Source organism: Rhinolophus sinicus, chromosome 14 (genome assembly GCF_057876585.1).
Source record: "Rhinolophus sinicus isolate RSI-liver-muscle chromosome 14, RSI-T2T, whole genome shotgun sequence".
Classification (NCBI taxonomy): domain Eukaryota; kingdom Metazoa; phylum Chordata; class Mammalia; order Chiroptera; family Rhinolophidae; genus Rhinolophus; species Rhinolophus sinicus.
The window spans coordinates 26,446,533-26,469,115 of record NC_142514.1 but is presented as its reverse complement, the minus strand read 5'-3'; the positions used below and the strand labels follow the sequence as shown (position 1 = coordinate 26,469,115).

Sequence of the window (22,583 nt, the reverse complement as noted above, 5' to 3'; positions counted from 1 at the left end):
AGCATCGTTTTTCTCATCCATAAAACAAGGATAATAGCATGCGCTGCTTGCCTCAAAGAGCCATCAAGGGACTCACAGCTGAAGGCAGGAGTGATATCATGGCAGTAGTTATAAAGTTCTGAGCCTTACACCCTCAGTGAATGGCTGGCTGACAGCATGAGTGTCAGAGGCAGTACCATGTACATTTACATGGTACCATAAACCATAAACCATGGAGGTGTGTTCTGATACTAACTGCTACCAGCCAAGAAAAAGTTAGCTTCACTCAACCTTGGTCTCCTCCTCTGTGAAATTGAGGTAGTAATACAGAATTGTTGTGAGGATTAAATGAAATACAGCAATACCTCTGTTTTTGAACATCTCCGTTGGTGAACATTTCCGTTTACGAACGCCATAAACCCGGAAGTAAATGCTTCGGTTTTTTTAACACGCCTCGGAAGTAGAACATGTCACGCGGTGTCCACTGAGTGCAAGATCCTGAGGCTTAGCTGTGGGCTGTTTTCCAACGTTTCAGAACTCAAATGGTCTTCCGGAACGGATCACATTCGAAAACCGAGGTACCGCTGTAATATGTTTAAAATGCTGTGTTCACCCCTTAGCAAATTCTCAATTTGGAGCTATTATTGTTATTACTAAACCTAAATGTAAGGATTGAGAGAGGGTTGGGCAATGCAGAGCACTCCAGAAGCATTGGGTTTCTTTTCCACCCTGTAAAGCTAGATTTCAGCTGTGATTGCATCCATTTCTCATGACAGGGCTCACTCTTCCTGCCGAGGAGCTCTGGGGAAATCCTCTCTTCAGTGCCCAGAAGTGGAAGTCCAATAGACCAGTGGGCATGAAAAAACCTAAAAGTAGCTGAGATCTGAAGTGTGAAAAGTTTTTTTCTGAGTCTGAGTCTTGCCTAACTAGAGCCACATGCATTAACAAAATTCCATCTCATTTGTTACTTAACCATTGAAATACAAAGCCCTTCATGATCTCGCCTATGCCCACTTTTCCAGCCTCCTCTTGATTCAGAAGCCTAGCCATTAGTCAGAGTAACCTGGTGGCAGCCCCAGTCACTCCTGCCACTTCCCTTGAAGAAGGCGTTGAGTAATGGGTACGCCCAGGAGAAGACAGCTCTGCACACTGGAAGGGATAAAGAACCCTGGAATCCGCCTGCAGGGGCTCTAGGCAGTCCAAAGGGTAAGGGTGAGCAATATACCCAAAGAAGGAAGGAAGTTTTCTCACTGGGGGAAGGAGAGCTTGTGGTTACAAGCATCAGAGAGTGATTCAGTACTCAAGAGGAAACCACGAGAGGCCTGTCAGTCATCACCCAAGGCCACCTTTTGAAAGCCCTTCCAAGATGAGAGAACAGCTGGGAGACCCTGAGCAAGTCCCCTTCCACCACAAGATAAGGAAGGGGGTGTGGGGACCTCCTGGGTGGGTAAAGGGACAACTAGATCCCACTCACCCAAGGCTGGTCGTCCAGGACTAAGGCTCTGCTTCCAGCCCCAGCTCAGACACACCTGTTCCTCAGAGATAGGGAGGGAGGGGGACTGATAGAGAACAGGAACAGGGAGTCCATGTGGCTGATCCCTAGACCTCCCTGGGGCATGTCCTCCTGGGTCAACAGAAATAGAGCGGGCAGGGAAATGTGAGCGCACTGGAGAGCTAGAAATGTGGAGGGGAACCAGAGGGGCACTTACAGTGTAGGCAGGAGAAACAATGATAAACAGCCCCTGGCCTACAACAGTCCCTCCCCCAGGCTGGGCCAAATCAGAAGTCTCCTAACTTTCTCTGGCCTCCAGACTCCCAAGTTCATCCACAGAACCTTAACACTTGACTGTGAAAGGGAATGTGTGTGGGGATGGGGGGTGGGGGAGAGGTCCCACATATTAAATTCCTACTGTGTGCTCTCATCCAATCCTCACAGGAATGCTATGAGACAAGAGTCAACTACTCAACAGACAGGAGCCTGAGGTTTAAGGATGTTAAATGATTACAGAGGCTTAGAACCTAACAGTTAAGCTTCTTTTTTTTTTTTTTTTTTTTTTTTTTAGCTTAAGGAGCTTTGATATTTGATTGGATTTGAATCCAGGCTTTGGCATTATTAGCTGTGTCACCCTTGGCAGATTACTTACTCTCTCTGTCTCCTATTTCCCCATCCTTAAAACAGGGATAAAAATACATATTTCATAAAGTTGTTGGAAAATTAAGTGCACTAATATACGTAAAGTGCTTAGGTACTAGTACAAAGTTAAGAATTCAGGAAAGATGGACTCTTGTTAAGGCTTTTCAGCAGAAATTCAAGCTGTGAGTAAAAAACTAGAGACCCCCCCCAGCTATACCTTTGATCCAGCACCTTCCTCACTCATAACTCCTCCCTTTCTGAAAGCTGCTCACCTGTGCCCTCCCCACCACAGCAGAACCCTTTTGGCATCTAACTTCAACTACCGTGTTTCCCCGAAAATAAGACCTAACCAGAAAATAAGCCTTAGCATGATTTTTCAGGATGACATCCCGTGAACATAAGCCCTAATACGTCTTTTGGAGCAAAAATTAATTTAAGACCCAGTCTTATTTTCAGGGAAACATGGCAGGCAGTCTTCCCTGAACCTCCCGGGGCTAGGAGTCTCCTACACCTGCAAGACAAATCCCAGAGAAAGGGCCCACCCATGGTCTGGCTGCTCACTCCCTTGATTCCAGGTAACAGATGCCTATGGTCCAAACTAGGAGGAAAGGGGGTATCCAAACTGAAGCAGTGTCATTCATTCATTCATTCATTCGTCAGATATTTATTATCCAAACATTAGAGTAGGTATTGGAAAAGTGGTAGCGAACAGGGAGGACCCATTTCCTGCCCTCTTGACACAGGAACAACAATAATAAACAAACAATTAGTTAATTTTGAAAGGAAATCTGGTCTAGAGGGTGACTTGGGACCCAGGAAGGCAGGCATGTGATTCAGAGATGGGAGAAGAGGATACTAAGGAACCCCAGCCTGGAAGGAAAAGAGTCTCTGCTCTTGAGAGCTTGGCTGGACCCAGCCTGGGGGATGGGAGAGCCTCTGAATTTCTACTCTAGATGCCGAGGTTATTTCCAGGGTTGGTTTGTTGTTTCATGTTTTGCAAACAGCACAGCAGAGCCTCCTCCTTCCTCCCCCCACCCTTCCAGATCAAGGCTATTTATTCCTAGTGACAATCCTGAGGATCCCAGGGGGGCTGGCCTCAAGGACCTAGAGGGGCCTTGTGTCCCTGGCAGGCGCCAGTCCTCCCTCCAGGGCACAGGGAGGAAGCCAGAGAGTTGGAAACTGTAGAGGTGGGGGGAGGAGGGGTTCCCTCTACTTCCCTGCCGTGCCTCAACCGCGCACACTCCTCACACCGCTCTCTGAGAGGCCCAAAAATCATGGGGCCAAGGATTAGAATCCCCCCTGGGGCCTCAAAGGTCAAAACTATTCCTGGGCGCTGTGGATACCTAAACAGGACTTCTCAGTCCCAGGATGCACCTGGAGGTGAGGTGGTGACTACTTCTGTTTTTGCCAATCAGAGTTGTGGAATAAAGCCCTTTGAAGGTCAAGGCTCTACTGCAGGGCGGAGGTGGGGTCCTCTCTTCACTCCTGTTTCCAGAGAACACCTAGGTCCCCATTGACAGGGCCATGATGGCAGAGTCAAAACCACCCTCTCCTCCAGGCTAGATTAAGGCCCCTTTCACAAACTCGGGCTGAGTGTGACCCCCTGGGGGTAAATTGGGAGGAGGGCGACACAAAGAGGGCATGAAGACTCTTGGTCCCCAAAAGGACCTTGATCAGCTAGCTGGGTCCTGTACCCCTTGCCTGAGACTGAATACAGCAGACTCCCGCTTGAGGCTAGGGGGGTGGGGGTGGGGAGGAGAGTGGAGGGAGCAGGGAGAGAGGGCAGCAGAAGCGGCGAGGAAGGGACAGGGGCGGGGTCCTGGCCGCCCAGGAAGGTAGAGAGAGCCAGGTTAGGCTGGGCCGGAGGAGGGGGACTGGGGCCCCAGTCTAAAAGGGAGGTGGGGGCGGGGTCTGCCCCCCGCCTCGGGGACTAGGGGCCAGGGGCGGGTTCCGCACCCCGCGGGCAGGGGCGGCCGGGGGCGGGGTCCGGGCGGGGCGGGCCCCCGCGCACACTTCCTCGGGGAGGGTAGGGGCCGCGCTCTCAATCGCCCACACGGTCCGGTTGCAGCCGGCAGCTTCGCCGGCAGCTCGCTCGGCCTCCGCGCGGCCCGGCCAGCAGGTAGGAGCCGCCGAAGGACGCGGCCCGGCTTCCCAGCCCCCCTCACCCTCACCCGCGACGAACGCCGCTCCCCGCTCCGGCCGCCGGCTTCGAGGTGAGCTCTCTGCTGAGCGCGGCTCGGATCCCAGCTCCTGGCCCCCGCCCTCCGGCTGGGAAGGGAGCGGAGGCGACCCGCCCCCTGCCCCCGCCTGGGTCCGGCTGCGGGCGCCTAGGGCGCCGATCTCGGGAGATCGTTGAGCCCGGGTCTGCACTGCAACCGGTACTCCGGCGGGGTGGGCGCTGCAGTGAGAGTTAGGCGAGGGAGGGGGCCAAGTTTGAAATAGAAAAGTCAGAGTCGAGAGAGAGACCGGAGGGTTCTGAGAAACTGAGGCTCCCAGAAAGCCGGGTGGAGCGAGAGACCGAGACTGAGACCGGGACGCGAACGACAGGCTTACACAGGAGGCTGCAGTTATCTAAAACAGGGACTCTACTTGGGTGTAGAGACTCTGAGAGACTGACCCGAGGCATAGGGACGAAGCCAGGTTTTGTGGAGCATTTTAAGAAAGAGCATACAGTGACCCTAGTGAGCACGCCATAGCGTCCTTTCCAGGGCCTTGGGCAAGTGAGGGTCCCAGAAGCCTAAGCTTCCTTAGCCTTGTGGTGAATCAGCTTCTGTGGGGCCTACAGAGACATTCAGAGACTGGAGACAGAGACACTCAGGCATACAGAGAGGCTAAGAGGTAGAGAATTGGGGTGGGGTGGGGTGGAGACCAAGGCATTCCTCCCCATAGACACACTAAGAGAGCAGACGTGGGTGTTCAGAGGTAGAAATTCCCGGAGGGAGGCTGCTGGGAGATAGCCAGTCAGAGAGACAGAGACCCACAACATGCAGACAGCTGCTGAAGTGTGCAGAGACAGGCGCAGGGTGAGTGGAACAGAGCTAGTCACCTAGAGACTGAGATTTAATGGAGGTGCCCTGACAGCTTCCAAGACAGACCCTGAGAGACTCAGGCCCAGAAGACTGGGAAGCAAGGATGTGGGAAAACACAAACTCTGGGCCAACTGAGTCCCCATGAGGAGAGGAGCTGAGACAGTAAGACTGAGATCAAGGAGCCCCAGGCATACACCAAGACAGCCCCAATTTATTTTTAAACTCATCTTGGATGGGCTGCTTCAGCCCTGGGGGACCCAGGGTGAATGAACTATTCCTCTCGTCCCCAGAACAGCTGTTGGATCCTGCTTCCCACCCCCTCCCCCTGCCCTAAACTGCTGTGACTCCCAGGCCCCATGGGGGGGGGAGAGTTTGGGGGGGCGGTTGGTGCCTGTGATAGCAGGGGGTGGGTGTGGGGGGAGATCAGTTTCTCCCCTTTAGTCTCCTGTCAACTCCCAGGAGCTGGAGGAGGGATCTGTTCAGATCCTGACTCACAGCTATGGGGCCTGGCCAGGGTTCTCCTGGACATTGGGGGCTGCAGGGGGGCAAAAGGGTTGAGTAGTTGGCATGGGTAATTGGAAAGGCTTCTGGGTGTCTTCCAGTCTCAGGGCTGGCAGCTGGGGCGAAGAGCTGGGTTCCTGTGCTACTGATGTCATCCAGCATCTCATGTCCTCCTGCTCCTAAAGTGCTGACCACCCCCTCCACCATCACTGCAGCATTTCCAGGGAAAGAGAAACAGGAAAGGGCCCCTGGGCTCTCTGATACCTGAATGACCTTGAGCATGCCCCTACCTTGACCCTGGCCTCTGTGCTCAGCCGTAAAATGGAGATGGCACACTGTCCCGCCTGCCTTTTGTGAGATGTGCTGAGATGGTGGATGAGTGTGCACTTTGTGAGAGGCATGGCAGCATGCAGGTGTATGCACCTGTGTACCTGTGTGAGGGGTCTCAGTTATGCGGACTGGAGTCGGGCTAGCCTCATGGCCTGAGCCTTGTTGGTGCCCCTAGCAGAGCAAGGGGTTCCTCTTTGTTCTCTCCCTGGGCCTACACTGAGAAGGTCCAGGTCAAATTCTGGGTGTGCTCCCCGACCCCAGCCTGGCTGAGTACCTGTTGTCTGACTCCAGTATGAGGGAGGGGCTAATAATAAGAACACTAATAGTCTCCATTTACTGACTACTAACTAACTGCTGGGTGCTTTCTAAGTATCTTAACATGTATGCCCAACAACCACCTCAGGAGGTAGGAGATAGTGTTAGATGGGAAAATAGTCTCAGAGAGCTTACGTGACTTGCCCAAGATCACCCAGGCTTATATTTCACAGCGCAAGCCCTTACCCACCACGTGCATGCCACAGGCATTTATCCAGCCATTCTGAGCTCCAGGAGGTTCACTGAGAGGTGCCAGATGTGTGTCTGGGTCAGGTGTAGGGGTGTGTGTGTGTGTGTTGGTGGGGGCAAGGGCTGAGAGCCATCTGGCAGACTGAGCAGTCTCCCCTGCACCCTCCTACCAGCCATAAAGGAACATAAGACTGGCTCCCTCAGTCCCCCAGCCCTGCCAGGGAAAGGGGGAGGAAGGGAATGGGCAGAGACAGGTGGGCCTTGATAGTGCCCTTCATTCTGTCCTCACTAGAGCCCAGCTGGACAGACTAGGGCATTCTGGGAAGGAAACAGAAGTCATGCCCATACCCTATTTGGGGTGCCCCTGTCTCAGAGTGGTGACTGCCTCCCAGGGGGCGGGACCAAGGGTAGCCTGGGCCTGGGAAGGTGGCTGATGCTTTGGGCCAAGCCAGGAAGGAAGGAAAAGGCCCAGGGCACTCTGGGACAGAGGCATGGCCACACTCACTCCACCTGTGTGACCCCCTGCTGCCCAGTGGCTGACAGCCCAGGCAACCCTCAGATGTTGGGCCAGAGGAAACCCAGGCCCAAGTGGTGGGGGGCAGACTGAGAAGGGGGATACCGTCCACCCTACGGCATAGCCCCTACTCCAGAAGTCCCTGCTCTGAAGACCCCAGCTCCTGGTGGCCTCATGCCCTGGCCTGGGGTATGAACTGAGTGTCCTCCCATTGTACAGAAGAGCAGCTGTGAACTCACGAGCCATCCCTTCAGAAGAGCCAGGCCTTCCAGGCTTGGGGCATCTGCTGGCGCCTGGAGTCTGAACTCCAAGCCAGAGCAATGCTTGTTGGTGAGAGAATTTCCCGCTGGGGGTAGCTGAGAAAAGGAGGACTTTTCCTTCAACTTGAGCCAGGGCAGCCTCTGGGGACTGCCAGTTCCTGGGGTCTACTGTGGGGGGAGTGGGTTGGTGGTTCCTTTGTAATCCCCAGGCTCATCTGCAGTTGTGAGAACATCCCCTTCCTATGGATCTTGGTGGTTCCACCCACCTCTGGGATCCCAGTCCGCATAGAGCAGGCTTCATGATGGAAGAGGCTAGAGGTGGGGAGCTCTGAATCTGGGGCTAGAGACTGGAATCAAGGGCAGCAGAAGGGACCGGGAACCCCATTTCCCTACCTCCCCCCCACTCCCCACACTCCTTTTCCAGAGGCAGCTGTGTGGATGACCTCATCCTGCAAACATGCTTTGTTCCTGAGAAAATGGAAAGTGTCTGAGGTTTGGTGGGGGGCTGGGTGTCTGCAGCAACAGCTCCCCCTTGCCTGACTCCCCACCGGAGAGGGGACCTGATTAGGGAGAAAATGTCTTCAGTGGCTCCCACTTTCACCCTTTACTCCCCCTGCCCCAAACCCTTAGACATCAGAAAAGCTGAGGAGAGGCTGTCTCCCCCAGAGGCAGGAGGAGGGAAACCATGACCCGCGGATGGAAAGATCCTGGGGCTTTGGCAGATGCTGCCAGGAGTGATGCCCCCTAGCAGGAGATGGCAGGGAGGCACACTGCATAATCTCTGTCTCTAGTTCCCCCTTCTCTCCCCAGGCGTCTCATTTCCCTTTTCTCTCCCCTCTTGCTGGCAAAACCTGACATCTGGCCATCTGGGCTGCCACAGCTGCTGCAGATGTTGCAGGCCAAGGCAGCCCAGGCTGGTGTGACCAGAGACCCAGCAGGGGATGAGGGCAGAGGGTCCAGCTGGGGAAGCTTGGCTGGGTCCAGCTTGCAGGATTTCCTGCTTAAACCTAGGCTGAGCCTCTGAAGTCCTTGTTGCTGGGCTGATTCTCCTGGGAGGTGAGGCTCAATGACATTGCCTCCACCACCTCCACCATTCATCCGCCCAGCATCCCTCTAACATTCCACTGTTTCCTGGATGGGGGTAGAACAGCCCATTCCTCTCCCTAAGGTTCCCATTTCAGACCTGTGGGTAGGGGTTCCTTGATCCATATCCTGAGGGTCCCTTCCTGGGAGTCAGGAGAGGGTGGGACTGTTGTTCAGATGGAATAAGATAGGGTGGCTCTCTGCCCCTGCTCTTTTGCCCCTTTGGGGACACTGGGGACAGTAGAGGCTAAATTCAGGCTGGGGCAGGAAATGAGTCACTGACCCAGGAAAAGCCCCCCTCCCCGCAGATCTGCCAGGGCCCAGATAAGAAAACAACTTCTGCTTCCTGATTTTTCATGACCCCCTTCCACCCCCATCATGAAATACAGAAATAAACACGCAGGACTCCTAGGTTCCCAGAAGCACCCCTTCCCCATTGCCACCTACTCTGACCTGGCATTTTTTTATGCCTGATCTCGTGCTCTTAATGCCATGGGCTCCTGCAAGGGACTAAGCCACAGCCCCTTTGGTGACCCTGCTGCACCTTGTGTCCCTAACAGGGCTCACTCACAGCCACCATGAGCGAGGCCTTTGACTGTGCAAAATGCAGCGAGTCCCTGTATGGCCGCAAATACATCCAGACAGACAACGGCCCCTACTGCGTGCCCTGCTATGACAACACCTTTGCCAACACCTGTGCCGAGTGTCAGCAGTTGATTGGGCATGACTCTAGGGTAAGGACCAGAGCAAACAGGGCAGGGAGTGGGTGGAGGCTGGCCGGAGGGACAAAGGTGCCAGCATCCCTGCTGTGCTTCCGGCAGGAGCTGTTCTACGAAGACCGCCACTTCCACGAGGGCTGCTTCCGCTGCTGCCGCTGCCAGCGCTCCCTGGCTGATGAGCCCTTCACCTGCCAGGACAGTGAGCTGCTCTGCAATGACTGCTACTGCAGTGCCTTCTCCTCGCAGTGCTCTGCCTGTGGGGAGACCGTCATGCCGGGTATGTCCCTGGGCTACATGTGGGACTGGCACGCCTGATACATACATGGAGGCTTAGAAAGACCCACACATGTAGCATGTTCCTGGGACTTTCATGTATGCAGGGTCTGTCATGCCTGTATGTTCTTGGGAACTTAACATGTACAGGAACTGACAAGCTTGGTACATTGCTGAGAGTTTAATGTGTGCTGGACCGGTGGGCCTGGCATACACCTGTGGGCTTACATGTATGGGCTGACTGACACATGGGGCATGGGGGAGCTTAGCGTGCATGAAAACCTGCATGTTTGCCGCATATAGGAGCTGAGAGTATGCTGAGACTGTCAGCGCTTCGTGCATTGCGGCTTAGCTTGTGCAGGGACAGATAAACAGAGGGCTTAACGTGTGTGGTGACCTGTATGCGTAATAGATATATGTGAGGATTTAGAATATGCAAAGAATAGCATGATTAGGATATGCAGGGGCTTCGCATGTGCTGACCCTCTCATGTCCAGGAAATTAGAACTTTGTGTGGGCAGAGACTTGCGTGGCTAGTAAAAGTGGAGTCTGTGTGTGTGAGCGCTAAGCCATTGTGTCTGGTGCATAAGGGCTTAGCATATACTGAATCCTCATGCCTGTGACGTAGAGGCCTGGTGTGTGCTGAGATAGTCATATCTTGTCCATATGACGACTTCACATATGCCAAACCCTCATGTCTAGTTTATAGGGGTCTAGTACCTGCTCGGCCAGCATGTCCAATGTTTGGGGGAGGTTAGCATGTGCAATATGTTGTGGGAGTCTCGCTGCGTGTGCATGGACACCACAACGTGCAGGCTACGGGAGCAGCAGAGGGTATCATGCAGGAGCTCGACGCAGCCTCTGAGTGGGACCCCTGTTCCCCACAGGGTCCCGGAAGCTGGAATATGGTGGCCAGACATGGCATGAGCACTGCTTCCTGTGCAGCGGCTGTGAGCAGCCGCTGGGCTCCCGTTCCTTCGTGCCCGACAAGGGTGCTCACTACTGCGTGCCCTGCTATGAGAACAAGTTTGCTCCTCGCTGTGCCCGCTGCAGCAAGGTGGGAGCTGGGCCAGCAGGGTGGGGGTGCTTATCTTCACGGTATACATGGGTGGGGGTGAGCAGGGCTCTGTTGTGGGGTGGGAATCCCTACTTGCCCCTGCTGACAGATGCTGCCCCCACAGACGCTGACACAGGGTGGCGTGACATACCGTGACCAGCCCTGGCATCGAGAGTGCCTGGTCTGCACCGGGTGCCAGACACCCCTAGCAGGGCAGCAGTTCACCTCCCGGGATGAAGATCCCTACTGTGTGGCATGTTTTGGAGAACTCTTTGCACCCAAGTGCAGCAGCTGCAAGCGCCCCATCACAGGTGGGAGAAAGGTCAAAGAACTGAGTGGGTAGGGTGCAGGCAAGAGAATGGGATCTGGGATTGGGTGAAGCTGAGGGCCAGGACCCTCTAGATGTGCAGAGCTAATCTCCAGCCTCCCTCCAGGACTCGGTGGAGGCAAGTACGTGTCCTTTGAAGACCGCCACTGGCACCACAGCTGCTTCGCCTGTGCCCGCTGCTCCACCTCCCTGGTGGGCCAAGGCTTCGTGCCCGATGGAGACCAAGTGCTGTGCCAGGGCTGCAGCCAGGCAGGGCCCTGAGCCAGGGCTCCTGGGCCCAGGCCCTCCCAACCAGGGCTCAAGGACTAAGGCTCCTTTTCCAAACCACCTCTGGGACCCAAATTGGAACTCCTCCCCAAATTGGGGCTCCCCCTGGGCTCCAGGATTAAATCTCCCCACTCCAACATCCCCAAACCAGTACTCCTTATCCCAGGGCCCCTAAACCTGGGCTGTTACAGAGCCTCTATCATTCATATCCCCTCCCAAGCCTGGACTCCAGAACTCAGCCCTCTCCCCTACGGTCTGGGTTGCCAGACCAAGTTCTCTCCCCAAGTCAGGGCTCTAGACCGCAGCCCTCCAAACTTAGACTCTGGGAACTCAGGCCCCCTTCAATCTAGACTTGTCTGTAGAGACTATAGGTCTCCTATGGGTGCCTGAGAATGCCTCAGAAGTGGACTATACTCAGGCTTGACCCTCCACACCCCAATCCTGCCCCTGTCTGCAGGGCTGGGGCTGTCTGAGCAGCAGATTAGGAGGTCCTGGCGTACAGGGTTTTGCCCAGCTCGTCGAGTGTTTTATCATTTCATTTCAGCTTCATTTTGCCCAGAGATGGGCAGCGGGGTGGTATTGACTCGCCCCCTTCAAGATTCTGCAATAAAGCAGTTGTGAGGAAAGCCAGCCTCTGTGTGTTTGTCTGGGAGTGGAAGGGGAAGGAGGTTCCTTTGCAGACCGGGAGACGCAGGCTCTTCCAGACCTCCTCCTTGCAGAGCAGGGGGGAGCTGCCTGGGCCACGGAGTGGGAAATCTCTTGGGAAAAAGGGGATCCCCGCCGCAGCTACTGTCCCTCTCTACCATCCCTCTTGGGCTTAGCCTGCCTCCCCCCGCTAGTTAAAGGCTTTTTCCTCCCGTGGCGAAGGGAGGGGTTTGGGGCAGGTTCCAAGCGCGAGCAGGGGTGTCGGAAGGGTCCCGGCTGGCACAAATCGCGCCTTCCCTTAACAGCGCTTCCCAAATCCCGCAGATACCCACTCTGGGCCCAGACCCTCAGCTCCCTTCCCCCTCTTCCCGAGGATTAGCGGAGGCGGCCCGGGATCCGCTCGCAGCCGCACGTTTTTTGCCAAAAAAGGCAAGGATGCAGCTGCACGCGCCGCGGGAACATCTGGATCCGATTCCCGGCATGAATGGGTCATGCCCCCCCCCCAATGATTCAAGGGCGGGGGCGGGAATTTGCGAGGGGGGCTGGCCCCCAAAGTGGGGAGATGGGGCGGAGCGCTGTCCTGCTCACTGGGCGTCTGACGGCCCGGGCCGTTGCCCCAGCCGCAGCGTGCGGTCTGGGCTCCGCGATCCAACTGTCGGAGGTGGAGGACTCGTAGGCACTCGCTGCACGCGCGGGCTAAGGCGCTCAAGGTCCCTCCTGGGATGCGGGCCGCGAGGTGGGGTGGGAGGACCCTCGCGTCCTCTGGGGGAGGGGCCTTCAGGGCCGGCAGAACCATGTGATTGTATCTCCTATTAAACCCTCTTAGAAATTCTATGGGGCGGGCATTTTTCCATTTCACAGAGGTGGAGACTCCGCATGTCAGTTCCCCAAAGTCACATTGGTAGTCGTGGTAGATCCAGGATTCTAATCCGCTTCGCACTGCCTTCCTGGCCCAATTTGAATTCTAAACTTTCTGAGGCCATTGTTGACATTTTCAACAGATCTTTATAAATGCCTACCTTGTGTGCTTACAATTAATAATTATATGTTTTTTGGATGGAGGGGTGGCTCAGTTGGTTAGAGGGCGTGCTCTCAACCACAAGGTTGCGGTTGGACTCAGTTTGACTCCCGCAGGGGATGGTGGGCTGCACCCCTTGCAACTATAATTGAACACCGGCAGCTGGACTTGGAGCTGAGCTGCGCCCTCCACAACTAAGATTGAAAGGACAACAACTTGACTTGGAGCTGATGGGTCCTGGGAAAAACACACTGTTCCCCAATAAAGTCCTTGAAGTACACACCGTTCCCGTATAAAATCCTGTTCCCCTCCTCCAAGAAAATCTTTTTAAAAATTGGGCTTGCGCCTGCCTTGCTCACCCCTCCATTCTCAGCTCCCGGTATTTACTACATGTTCAATAAACACTTGAGGAAGATTGGTCCACGCATAGAAAACAGCTGGTGCGAAGGACTGGAGCCCTGAAAAACATATGGTGCTTTGGGGAAGCAACAAGTAATTTAATTTGGAGGAAGTGCCAAGAGACTAAAACGGCAAGCAGAGGCCAGGTCCAAGTTACACAGACCTCACCCTGCTGGTAGGGTAAAGCAGCCGGTGGAAATGTTTAAGCAGGGGCATGAGAAGATCACTCAGGCTGCAGTATGAATAATGGATTGGAGGGTAAGATGAGCAGGCCGGTTAGGAGGCTAGTGCAGTGGTCCAGGTGAGACAATGAGGCAGGTGGCACCAGGAGTGGAAAAGACAGGTCTTGGTGACTAGTTTGACAGAGTGGGAAAGGAGAAGTTTTAAGGGAAAGGAGGGCATCAGGTGAGTGGGACTGGTTGCTTACATGGTCTTAGGTGGTCTACCCACCTAACAGGAAGAGATGCGCAGGTACAATACTGTATCATTGATTTCAAGATAAACATTTTTCAGATTTAACATCTCAAAAATCCAGATTCAGGGGCCGGCCCGGTGGCTCAGGCGGTTAGAGCTCCATGCTCCTAACTCCGAAGGCTGCCGGTTCGATTCCCACATGGGCCAGTGGGCTCTCAACCACATGGTTGCCAGTTCAACTCCTCGACTCCCGCAAGGGATGGTGGGCTCTGCCCCCTACAACTAAGATTGAACACAGCACCTTGAGCCGAGCTGCCTCCCAGATGGCTCAGTTGTTGGTTGGAGCACGGGCTCTCAACCACAAGGTTGCCAGTTCAATTCCTCGACTCCCGCAAGGGATGGTGGGCAGCGCCCCCTGCAACTAAGACTGAACACGGCACCTTGAGCTGAGCTGCCGCTGAGCTCCCGGATGGCTCAGTTGGTTGGAGCGTGTCCTCTTCAACCACAAGGTTGCCAGTTCGACTCCTCAACTCCCATAAGGGATGGTGGGCTGCGCCCCCTGCAACTAGCAACGGCAACTGAACCTGGAGCTGAGCTGCGCCCTCCACAACTAAGACTGAAAGGACAACAACTTGAAGCTGAACAGCACCCTCCACAACTAAGATTGAAAGAACAATTTGACTTGGGAAAAAAAAAAAATGTTCTGGAAATACACACTGTTCTCCAATAAAGTCCTGTTCCCCTTCCCCAATAAAATCTTAAAAAAAAAAAAAAATCCAGATTCATTGTATAATTGAAGGTGTGACATACTTTAATTGACAATTTTTTTTCTTTCTTAGTGGAACATAAAATAATGGTGAGGTTAATATTTGATGACATCGCATATTTGATGAAATACGGTAGACCCCAAGTGTTACCCCACCACCACCAAAATAGATACACACTAAGTCTCTGGAATCCTGAATTGAGATTTCTTACCTCATTTCTAGTGGTGCAGGAAAAGCCTCTGGTGAGGAGTTATGCCTGGGATCCTCTCCCTAAGGTTGAGGTCTTGCTTAAATTTGTAGACATAAATATAATCCTCACAACACCCCATGAGTAGGCAAGACAAGAGTCATTATGTGATTTTTCAAACTTTACAAACAGAAAGCAATGAATGCTTATTATAGAAAAATTGAATTCCAAAAATAATAACAAAAAGGTAAATCACTAATAATTCCTTGGTATATTATAGCCTCTTAGTTCTTTTTTTGCTAAGCCTGCATGTGCATATATGTATTTTCATTTTTAGTTTTAAGTTTATTTTTAAACTGAAGAAGTAATATATGTATAAATTAAGAAAAAAATATTATGCTGTACTCTGGGCACAAAGAAAAATTCCTTCCCATACAACATCTACCAGGCTACCTCCTCATAAACAACTACTGTGTACTGTTACTTGGATATCCATAGAGAAATAACCTGTGTAGACATCAATTTTTATACACACTGTTGTACATCTAGCTTTTTTTCACTTTGTGTGACCTTTTTCTGTATTAATTTATACAGATTTCTAAAACAGCTTTATTGAGATATAAGTGGACCCCAGGAAGAGAGATTTATTTGATGTGAACCTCGAGAAAGAATTTACCTGCTGAGATGGACTCCCCTTGGTCAACTGAGGGCCCAAATTTTACAAATGGTGAGAGCCTATGGGCCATCTGCTGGCAACGGCTTCTTGCATACTCTGTATACCAGGAAGAATTTCTGACTGAATGCCCTCCTCATTTATGCTGTCGGAGTTAACTATTATAAAGGAGTTCCTAGTTTTGCATTTCAACTGAGATCTTTCCCAACCAATCAGAACTGCATGATTAGGACCAATCAGAACCATGCAAATTTGGGTACCTCATTTACATAAAATGGACCTAATTAGGAATCTGTTGGGGGGGGGTTGTCACTATAAAGAATGTCCTCCACTTTGTCTTGGGGGAGCACACTTTTGGTGACTTACCAGATGCTGTCTCCGCAGTTTGCTAACTACTTGCCTGAATAAAGTCTCTCCTTTTTTTGCTCCAATGCCCTTTGGATTTTGGTGGCAGTGGTGGGATCTGAAGCAGCACCCTGACTCTCCTAACACCATCTCAAAATCAACACCCCAGCACCAGCAAGAGCCTTTGGCACTCAGTTGTTTTTCTGGCAGCACAGGGTAAGTAGCCTGTCAGATCCAGACCTCCCACATTTTGTTGAGGTCTCAGAGACTCTATGCACTTCAGGGATGGGATCGCTCATAAGATTTGATTTGGACTTGGTCCATACAGCTCTTTGGACCTCATCCGTAGGGCTCAGACTTAATCCGTACAGTTCTTCAGCTCCTGTCAATAAGGTTTTGTGGGGATGGTTATGCTGAAGGGGCACTCCAAGGGATGAAGGGACACCTTCATTAGGTGAGTGCAAATGAGCAGCCCATGTTCTAAGCTCTCTTCCAATGACCAGCCACCCTCTGGTAACTTTATGCACAAGACATATGGCTCAGAGAGTTGTAACTGGCTGGGTCTTTGGACAAATATCACCCAGGATGATTTTAAGCTTTGCTGGCTTAAACGGGGGCTCTTTTGAAATTATTTCAAAACTTGCTCATCTGTACACACAATTGGAACAAAGAAAATGCTGAACCTCCCAAAAACAATGGGAGGCTTTCTTTAACTGGTACCTTGAGAGCTCTAAACAAAATCAAGAGGCTCTTATTGATAGCCTCTCTTAAAGAGAATAATTCTAAATTGAATAAACGCCTTGATAAATTAGAAAAAGGAATTTGCACCCATGAAATTGAAGTTAAAGAGGAACCATTGGTAAATTCTTCTTCTAAATTTTGCACATGCGATTCTGAAGCTAGACCTACTAACAAGCCTCCAGAAAAACCACCCTCTGCACCTCTTCCACCATTCCCACCTCACACACTACTTTCTCCTTTTTCTGCTCTTTCCAAACTTCCTTTTTCCCCCTCTCCTGATAGCCTACTTCTCTTAATGGACCAGACTTTCCTGTCCCTTTCTTAATAGTTCCTTTTAAGGTTGAATTGGGTGATGGAGACTACCAAATTTCTTATGCTGCTTGGACGAAATCCGAATTTTTGGCCCTAGTAAAGGACTTCCCTGACCCTAAGATTAATTCCCTTGAATTTGAATGGCATTTCCATCTAATTATCAATGCCTATCAGCCTGGTTTTTCTGATCTTTATCAATATTCACATGCTTATAGGAAATATTTAGGCCAGGAATGGATGTTGGCCACTGATTGGAATAAACCTCTGGAGGATTTCAAATTAACTTATGCCCAGGGTTTTGAGAAGTTATAAGAACAGGCTGCTAAATTAGTAAGAGTTATTCCTCAAATCTTTCCTCACCAAGTCCATTGGAAAGCCATACGCCATTGTATACAGAAAAAGGATGACCCTGTTCTTGACTATTTTGATAGGTTTGAACAAACTTTCCAACAAAATTCAGGGATAAAAATTTTAAATGATGAAAATCAATTTGTTCAGCTTCATATTTGTGGCTGGCCTTTCTGAAGTCCTCAATACCTTAGTAAAACAACATGACCTTCACTGGGCCGCAAGGCAACCCCATGAGATAGCCTCTTTAGCTAACCAGCTATCTAAGACTTTAGAGAAAGAAGGGGAACCGAGGGCTCCATGAGTCCTAGATTAACAGGAAAAGACCTCTAAGCTGATGGCACTCTAACCACAATAATTAAAAAGAGATGCCCCAGAATTGCTGGCCCCTCAAAATCAAAACCAGAAAATGTGCTTTTGCTGTCAATGTGCTGGACATTTTTCAATGGGATGTCTCAAATACAAACGATAGCAACAACTTAACCCTGATAAAGCTTCCCAGCCCTCTTTCTCTAAGCAGGACTAGGGATGCTCGGGGATATTAAGGAGACATTTCTTCTATTTAAAACAAATTAGGTGAATTAGATGTAAAAATTGAGGACGAACTGATTAGAGCGCTACTTGATACTGGAGCTACCCTGTCTCTTCTCAACTCCAACGTGCTTTCAGTGTCCTCTCCCTGGAGTTCTGAATTTATCCAGATGGTTGGGGTAGCCAACCAACCTATGACAGATCCTACATTCTTACTTACCCCTTTTCAGTTGAGAACTCTTACTGGTAACCATCATTTCTTACTTGTTCCATCAGCTCACATACACCTCCTGGGAAGAGATTTTTAAAGAAACCTACCAAGTTCATATTTCCTTCTTCTCAAAAGGGAATGATACTTGAATTATCTTCACCAGGGGATCCTATCTCTGAGATAGCTCTCACCGAAATCCCCATTTATTCAACTGGCCTCATCAATAATATACATCCTACTCTCCAAGGGCTGCCCAGAAGCCTTTGAGCACAGTCTAACACCCAATTAAAATACAGATAGATCCCAGTAAACCCCTCCCCAATATTAAACAATACCCCCTAAACCCTGAGGCCTTGGCCAGAATATAACCTATAGTAGACGACTTTTAAAAAATCACCTGGTTATCCCTAGAACCAGCCCTTGTAATACCCCCATCTTACCTATCTGTAAACCCAATGGAAGAGGGGGACGATTTTTTCAAGACGTCAGAGCCATAAATCATAGTCATTCCCTGACAGCCCGTGGTTCCTGACCCCCACACCCTGCTCGCCAGTGTTCCCTCTGAAAGCAGATACTTTTCAGCTACTGACCTCTACAGTGCATGTTTCAATAGACTCAGACAGCCAATATTTTCTACCTTTATGTGGAAAGGCCAACAATTTACTTGGACTGTTCTTCCTCAAGGATACACAGAAAGCCCGACTTATTTCTCCTCAGTCCTTAAGGTTGATTCTAGCCACCATTTCCTTCAGATGTGGGTCCACTTTACTCCAATACATTGATGATTTACTTTTATGTTCTCCTTCTGAAGAGGCTTGCCTCACTGACAGCCTCCATTTACTTTATAACCTAGCTTCCAAAGGACACAAAATTTTTAAAGGGAACTCCAATTTTGTCAAATCTCCATTAAATTCTTAGGACACCTCCTAACTCCAGAAGGATTAAATCTTGATCCATCATGCCACCATGGCATTTTAAACTCCCCCCTCCTTCAAACAAAAATACAACTTCAAGGGTTCTTAGGACTTGCAGGTTATTATTGGAACTGGCTTCTTAAATTTTGCTTCATGTCCCAATTGCTTTATGAACTACTCAAGAATTTCTCTCGTGATCCCCTACAATGGACCTCTGATGCCCAATAGTCCTTTGAAAGAATAAAAATCCAGGTTACCTTAGCTAGGACCTTAAGGCATCCAAAAATTATAACTTCCCTTTTCACCTCTTCTCTCATGAAAGTCAAGGGAATGCTCTAAGGGGTTCTTACTCCGCCTCATGGAGGGCGGAACAGGCCTGTAGGATATGCTAGTCAGCAATTAGATCCGGTCACACCAGGACTTTCCCCTTACCTTAAGGCAGTTGCCACTGTTTACCCGCTATTTATATGCTTTGTAAGGCTGCTGAGAAAATAGCTATGGGATCTCCTTTTACTGTCTGTGTTCCACACTCTGTTGAAATTATCCTTAGTTCCCATCATACTCAGAATCTTCCTGCTAGTTGTCTGGCCAAATATGAAGTCTTCCTTCTGTCTTCACCCTACCTTACTTTCCCTGATGCAACTTACTTACTCCTGCTGCCTTACTTCCTCTTCCAGATGATAACAGCCCTCATGACTGTATTACATTGACAGACCAACTCCTTACCCCATGACTGGATCTACAAGAAACCCCACTTTGAAGCATAGACTATGAACGGTTCACTGACAGATCCTATTTAAGGGACCCGATGGCAATTACCAAACTGGATATACCATTGTGTCCCTTAATGAGATCATAGAATCTGGCATTCTACCTGATGCCAAATCTGTCCAACAGGCAGAACTATGTGCTCTTACTAAGGCATGTTGATTAGCCAAAGATAAAACTGCAATATCTATACTGACAGCAGATAATGCCTTTCGAGTAACTCATGACTTTGCCGTGCTCCGGAAACAATGAGGTTTCCTGACTTCATCTGGACAGAAAACTAAAAGCAAAGCTATGTCTTGTCATTCCTAGGTGCGAAACTAAATCCCCGAGCCTTAGCTATTATTAACATTCAGGGACATTCTTCTGCCCAAAATATGGAGGCACAAGGAAATGAAATGGCCGATACTACCACCAAATCGGCCACTTTACAGGAGATAACCTACGGTATAAAAACCTCATCTGCTCTTGCCTTACTTCCCGTTTCTCACCTATACCAAAGACTAGCTAAACCTCAGGCCATTTCTGTGGAGGATGAAAGGGGGAAGCATTAAACAAGGTTGTTCCTTTCCTTCTTTTCGACACTTATGGGTAGGCCCTAATAACAGCCTGTCTTCCCCAACGGTCTCCGAAAGGAGAGTTTACCCTTCATTCATTATTTAACTCCTTGGAACACTAAGAAAATAATCCAGTGGGGAAAACAACATTGGGCCCTTCACCCACTATTGCCCACCAGATATATCAGACATACGAAATTTGTCCACAATATAACCCTGGGAAACTATTGCATGCTCTCCATTACCAACAGGGACTTTTGAGGTATGGCAGTTAGACTTTATCCAGCTCTCTGTCTCATACGGTTATAAATATGTGCTGGTCATGATCTGTTTGTTTTTACATTTGGTTGAGGCTTTCCCTTACTGTCAAGACATGGCCCTGGCAGTAGCTAAGGCCCTATTAGAAAAAATTATTCCAATTCGGGGAATCCCTCAAGACCTTCACACTGATTGAAGGACTCATCCTATAGAATAAACTATTCAAAACATTTGTAAAATTTGATCTATCTATTGGCATTTCCATTGTGCTTATCATCCTCAACCCTCTGGATTGTAGAACAAACCAACAGAATAATAAAGACCCAACTGGCAAAAATTTACACAGCATTTAGTCTGCCTGGCCCAAGGCCCTCCCTTTGGTCCTCCTTAACCTTCATTCTACCCCCACTGGAAAACATAAACTTTCCCCTTTTGAGATTATCACAGGTTGTCCTATGAACCTCGATGAAGGACTGCACCAGCTCGTACTTATCAAAAGAGATTGCCTACATTACTGCAAGGAGTGTATCAACACCCTACAAAATAACACTAACCTTGTTAAAGAGTCTTTCAACAGTGTGCTTCTGGAAGACAGAGGCGTGCTCTGATAGCCTCAAGCAGGGGGAATTTGTGTATTGGAAAAGCCACCAACTCAAAGACTCTTCAGCCCCACTGGAAAGTGCTTTATCAGGTACTTATGACCAATCCATGTGCTGTTAACTTACAAGAAGTTGACTCATAGATTCACATTTCTCATTTAAAAAAGGTCCCAGACCCTGTTGCTGAGTGGGCTTCCCAGCCCATCAATGAAACCAAACTCCAATTAACCAAAATCCAGGCAACAGGACGAGAAGAAGCAGATAACCATTCCCAAGAAACTGGGCCCGGCCTGTATCACATCAGTCCTTACAGAGATTCTTGAGTTTCTTGTCTTTATCTTTTGCTGATCTTTGTTTATAAGGCTACCCTGTATTTTAGGGAAGATTATCAACATGATAACAAATCCAGTTGTTCTCCTTTTTTTTACTCCCTCATTTCTCTCTCTAATGCTTGGAAAGGTAATATTTTAGTAAAATTCTCTCAGAGTGCTGCTAAGGGAGGAAATTTAACTGGTTATTGGATATGTCATCAAATCAAGAACAATACTTGTCATTAGTTGCTCCAGTTACCAATTTTAATACTGTTCCCAATGTCACTGTCTTCCCAGACCAACCCATATCCAACTTCACCTTTCAGGTAGACATTATTAAAAAACCAGAGACATCTATCCCCTGCTTACCATTATGCATTGCCCCTGTCATCTCCACTGAATTTCTCTAAATGTCTACGTGACAAAATTGAAAAGAAAGATATAACCAAAGTATGTAAACTTGTTCCTTCCATTGGATATGACCCCAATGAATTTTGCAAAGTGTGTAAACGGTTTCATCCTTTGTTGGGAAAATTCTCTCAATTGTGCCTATGAATGAATCCATAAAGGAGAGTTCAGGGAGGTTGGTTCATTTTATTTTCGGTGTAGGAGAAGACTCCGGACTAAAGAATGGGCACATCAATGTTTAAACAGTTGGCAAATGGAAGGACTCTGCCTGTTGGAGCAATTTGTCACTTCTTTACCCATTCGTAAGCACCCCCCCTTGCATAAGACAAATTATTTTAACAATGAACTATTTCAATAGGACCAAAGGCATATCATGGGACCCAAAGGAGAAGTGCTGGCCAGTTATGATGACAATATAGAACAAAGTAAACTTGGCATGCTTAGCCCGAGTGCCAGAATATATTCAATAGGAATATGATTAGGAATTTGTCTGCCACCATCGGAATACTCAGCCAAAGAAATGGCTGAGTATTGCTGCCCAGCAAAAGTTCCCAGATTCCCTTGCTCCTGTGGTCCTTGACAATTGCATAGCCCTTGATTACTTGCCGACCAAGACGGGTCTGAAAAAGAGGATTCCGCTGGTATTTCAAAGGTATGTTAACCTAGATGCACAAGAAGAATGGACAGGATTTGCTTATACCTTTTACTGATACTAAAAAAGTTATATTGCCTGGGGCATTACCTACCCAGTTAGGAATTTATGATCAGATCACCCTCTGAGGTTACCTTCTGTCACTGGACTTGTCGGTTTTATTACAGAATCCCCTTTCGTCCACAAAAGAAACAACTCAAAACCACCATCATCCCCATTTTACTGACCAGGGCACTGAGGTCTCGAGAAAGGGAAAACATTGTGAGAAGTCACAATGAGAGCTAGGGACTCAAGCTCCGGCCCCCTAACTCCCACCCGTGCTCTTCAGCTACTCCTCAGGAAGCCCCAGGAAGCGGCAGAGTCGGGTCCCTGGATTTCTGTCTGCTCCCCAGAGGTAGGTGCCTGCAAACCAACCGGCCTCACGCCACCGCACCCTGGGCCAGCAGGGGGCACTGCTGCCATCTCGACGAGCACAGACCGGATCGCCTTGAGGTGCTCACGGTCCCTCCGCTCACGGAGGCACTTCCGGCACCGCGGAACTTTGGTG

The 22,583-nt window shown here is 49.8% G+C and overlaps 1 protein-coding gene and 1 long non-coding RNA gene across 6 annotated transcripts; both read left to right on the top strand.

Moving 5' to 3' along the window:
• The first annotated feature begins 3,941 nt into the window (after positions 1–3,941).
• FHL3 (four and a half LIM domains 3) lies at positions 3,942–11,604 on the top strand. Of its 5 annotated transcripts, XM_019726577.3 has the most exons (7): positions 4,092–4,326; positions 7,211–7,321; positions 8,895–9,068; positions 9,156–9,330; positions 10,214–10,383; positions 10,508–10,694; positions 10,818–11,604. In XM_019726577.3, the coding sequence occupies exons 3-7, from the start codon at positions 8,913–8,915 to the stop codon at positions 10,970–10,972; spliced, it is 843 nt and encodes a 280-aa protein (XP_019582136.1). In that variant the 5' UTR covers positions 4,092–4,326; positions 7,211–7,321; positions 8,895–8,912; the 3' UTR covers positions 10,973–11,604. The 5 variants fall into 5 exon arrangements, with proteins under 5 accessions (XP_088647159.1, XP_019582136.1, XP_019582137.1 ...); XM_088791033.1 differs by lacking the exons at positions 4,092–4,326; positions 7,211–7,321 and adding an exon at positions 3,942–3,962; XM_019726578.3 differs by lacking the exon at positions 7,211–7,321 and having other exon boundaries at positions 4,092–4,232.
• Positions 11,605–14,998: 3,394 nt separating this feature from the next.
• Positions 14,999–22,496, top strand: LOC148755675 (uncharacterized). Its single transcript, XR_016018611.1, has 3 exons — positions 14,999–15,135; positions 15,536–20,757; positions 22,365–22,496. It is a non-coding gene; the product is annotated as an uncharacterized LOC148755675 (long non-coding RNA).
• Positions 22,497–22,583: the final 87 nt, after the last annotated feature.

Excerpts from the sequence above, each read along its gene's own strand:
- FHL3 (XM_088791033.1), top strand. The coding sequence starts at position 8,913 with ATGAGCGAGGCCTTTGACTGTGCAAAATGCAGCGAGTCCCTGTATGGC. Across the intron at positions 10,384-10,507 it reads GCTGTGCCCGCTGCAGCAAG|ACGCTGACACAGGGTGGCGT; the intron begins GTGGGAGCTGGG and ends CTGCCCCCACAG. Across the intron at positions 10,695-10,817 it reads CTGCAAGCGCCCCATCACAG|GACTCGGTGGAGGCAAGTAC; the intron begins GTGGGAGAAAGG and ends GCCTCCCTCCAG.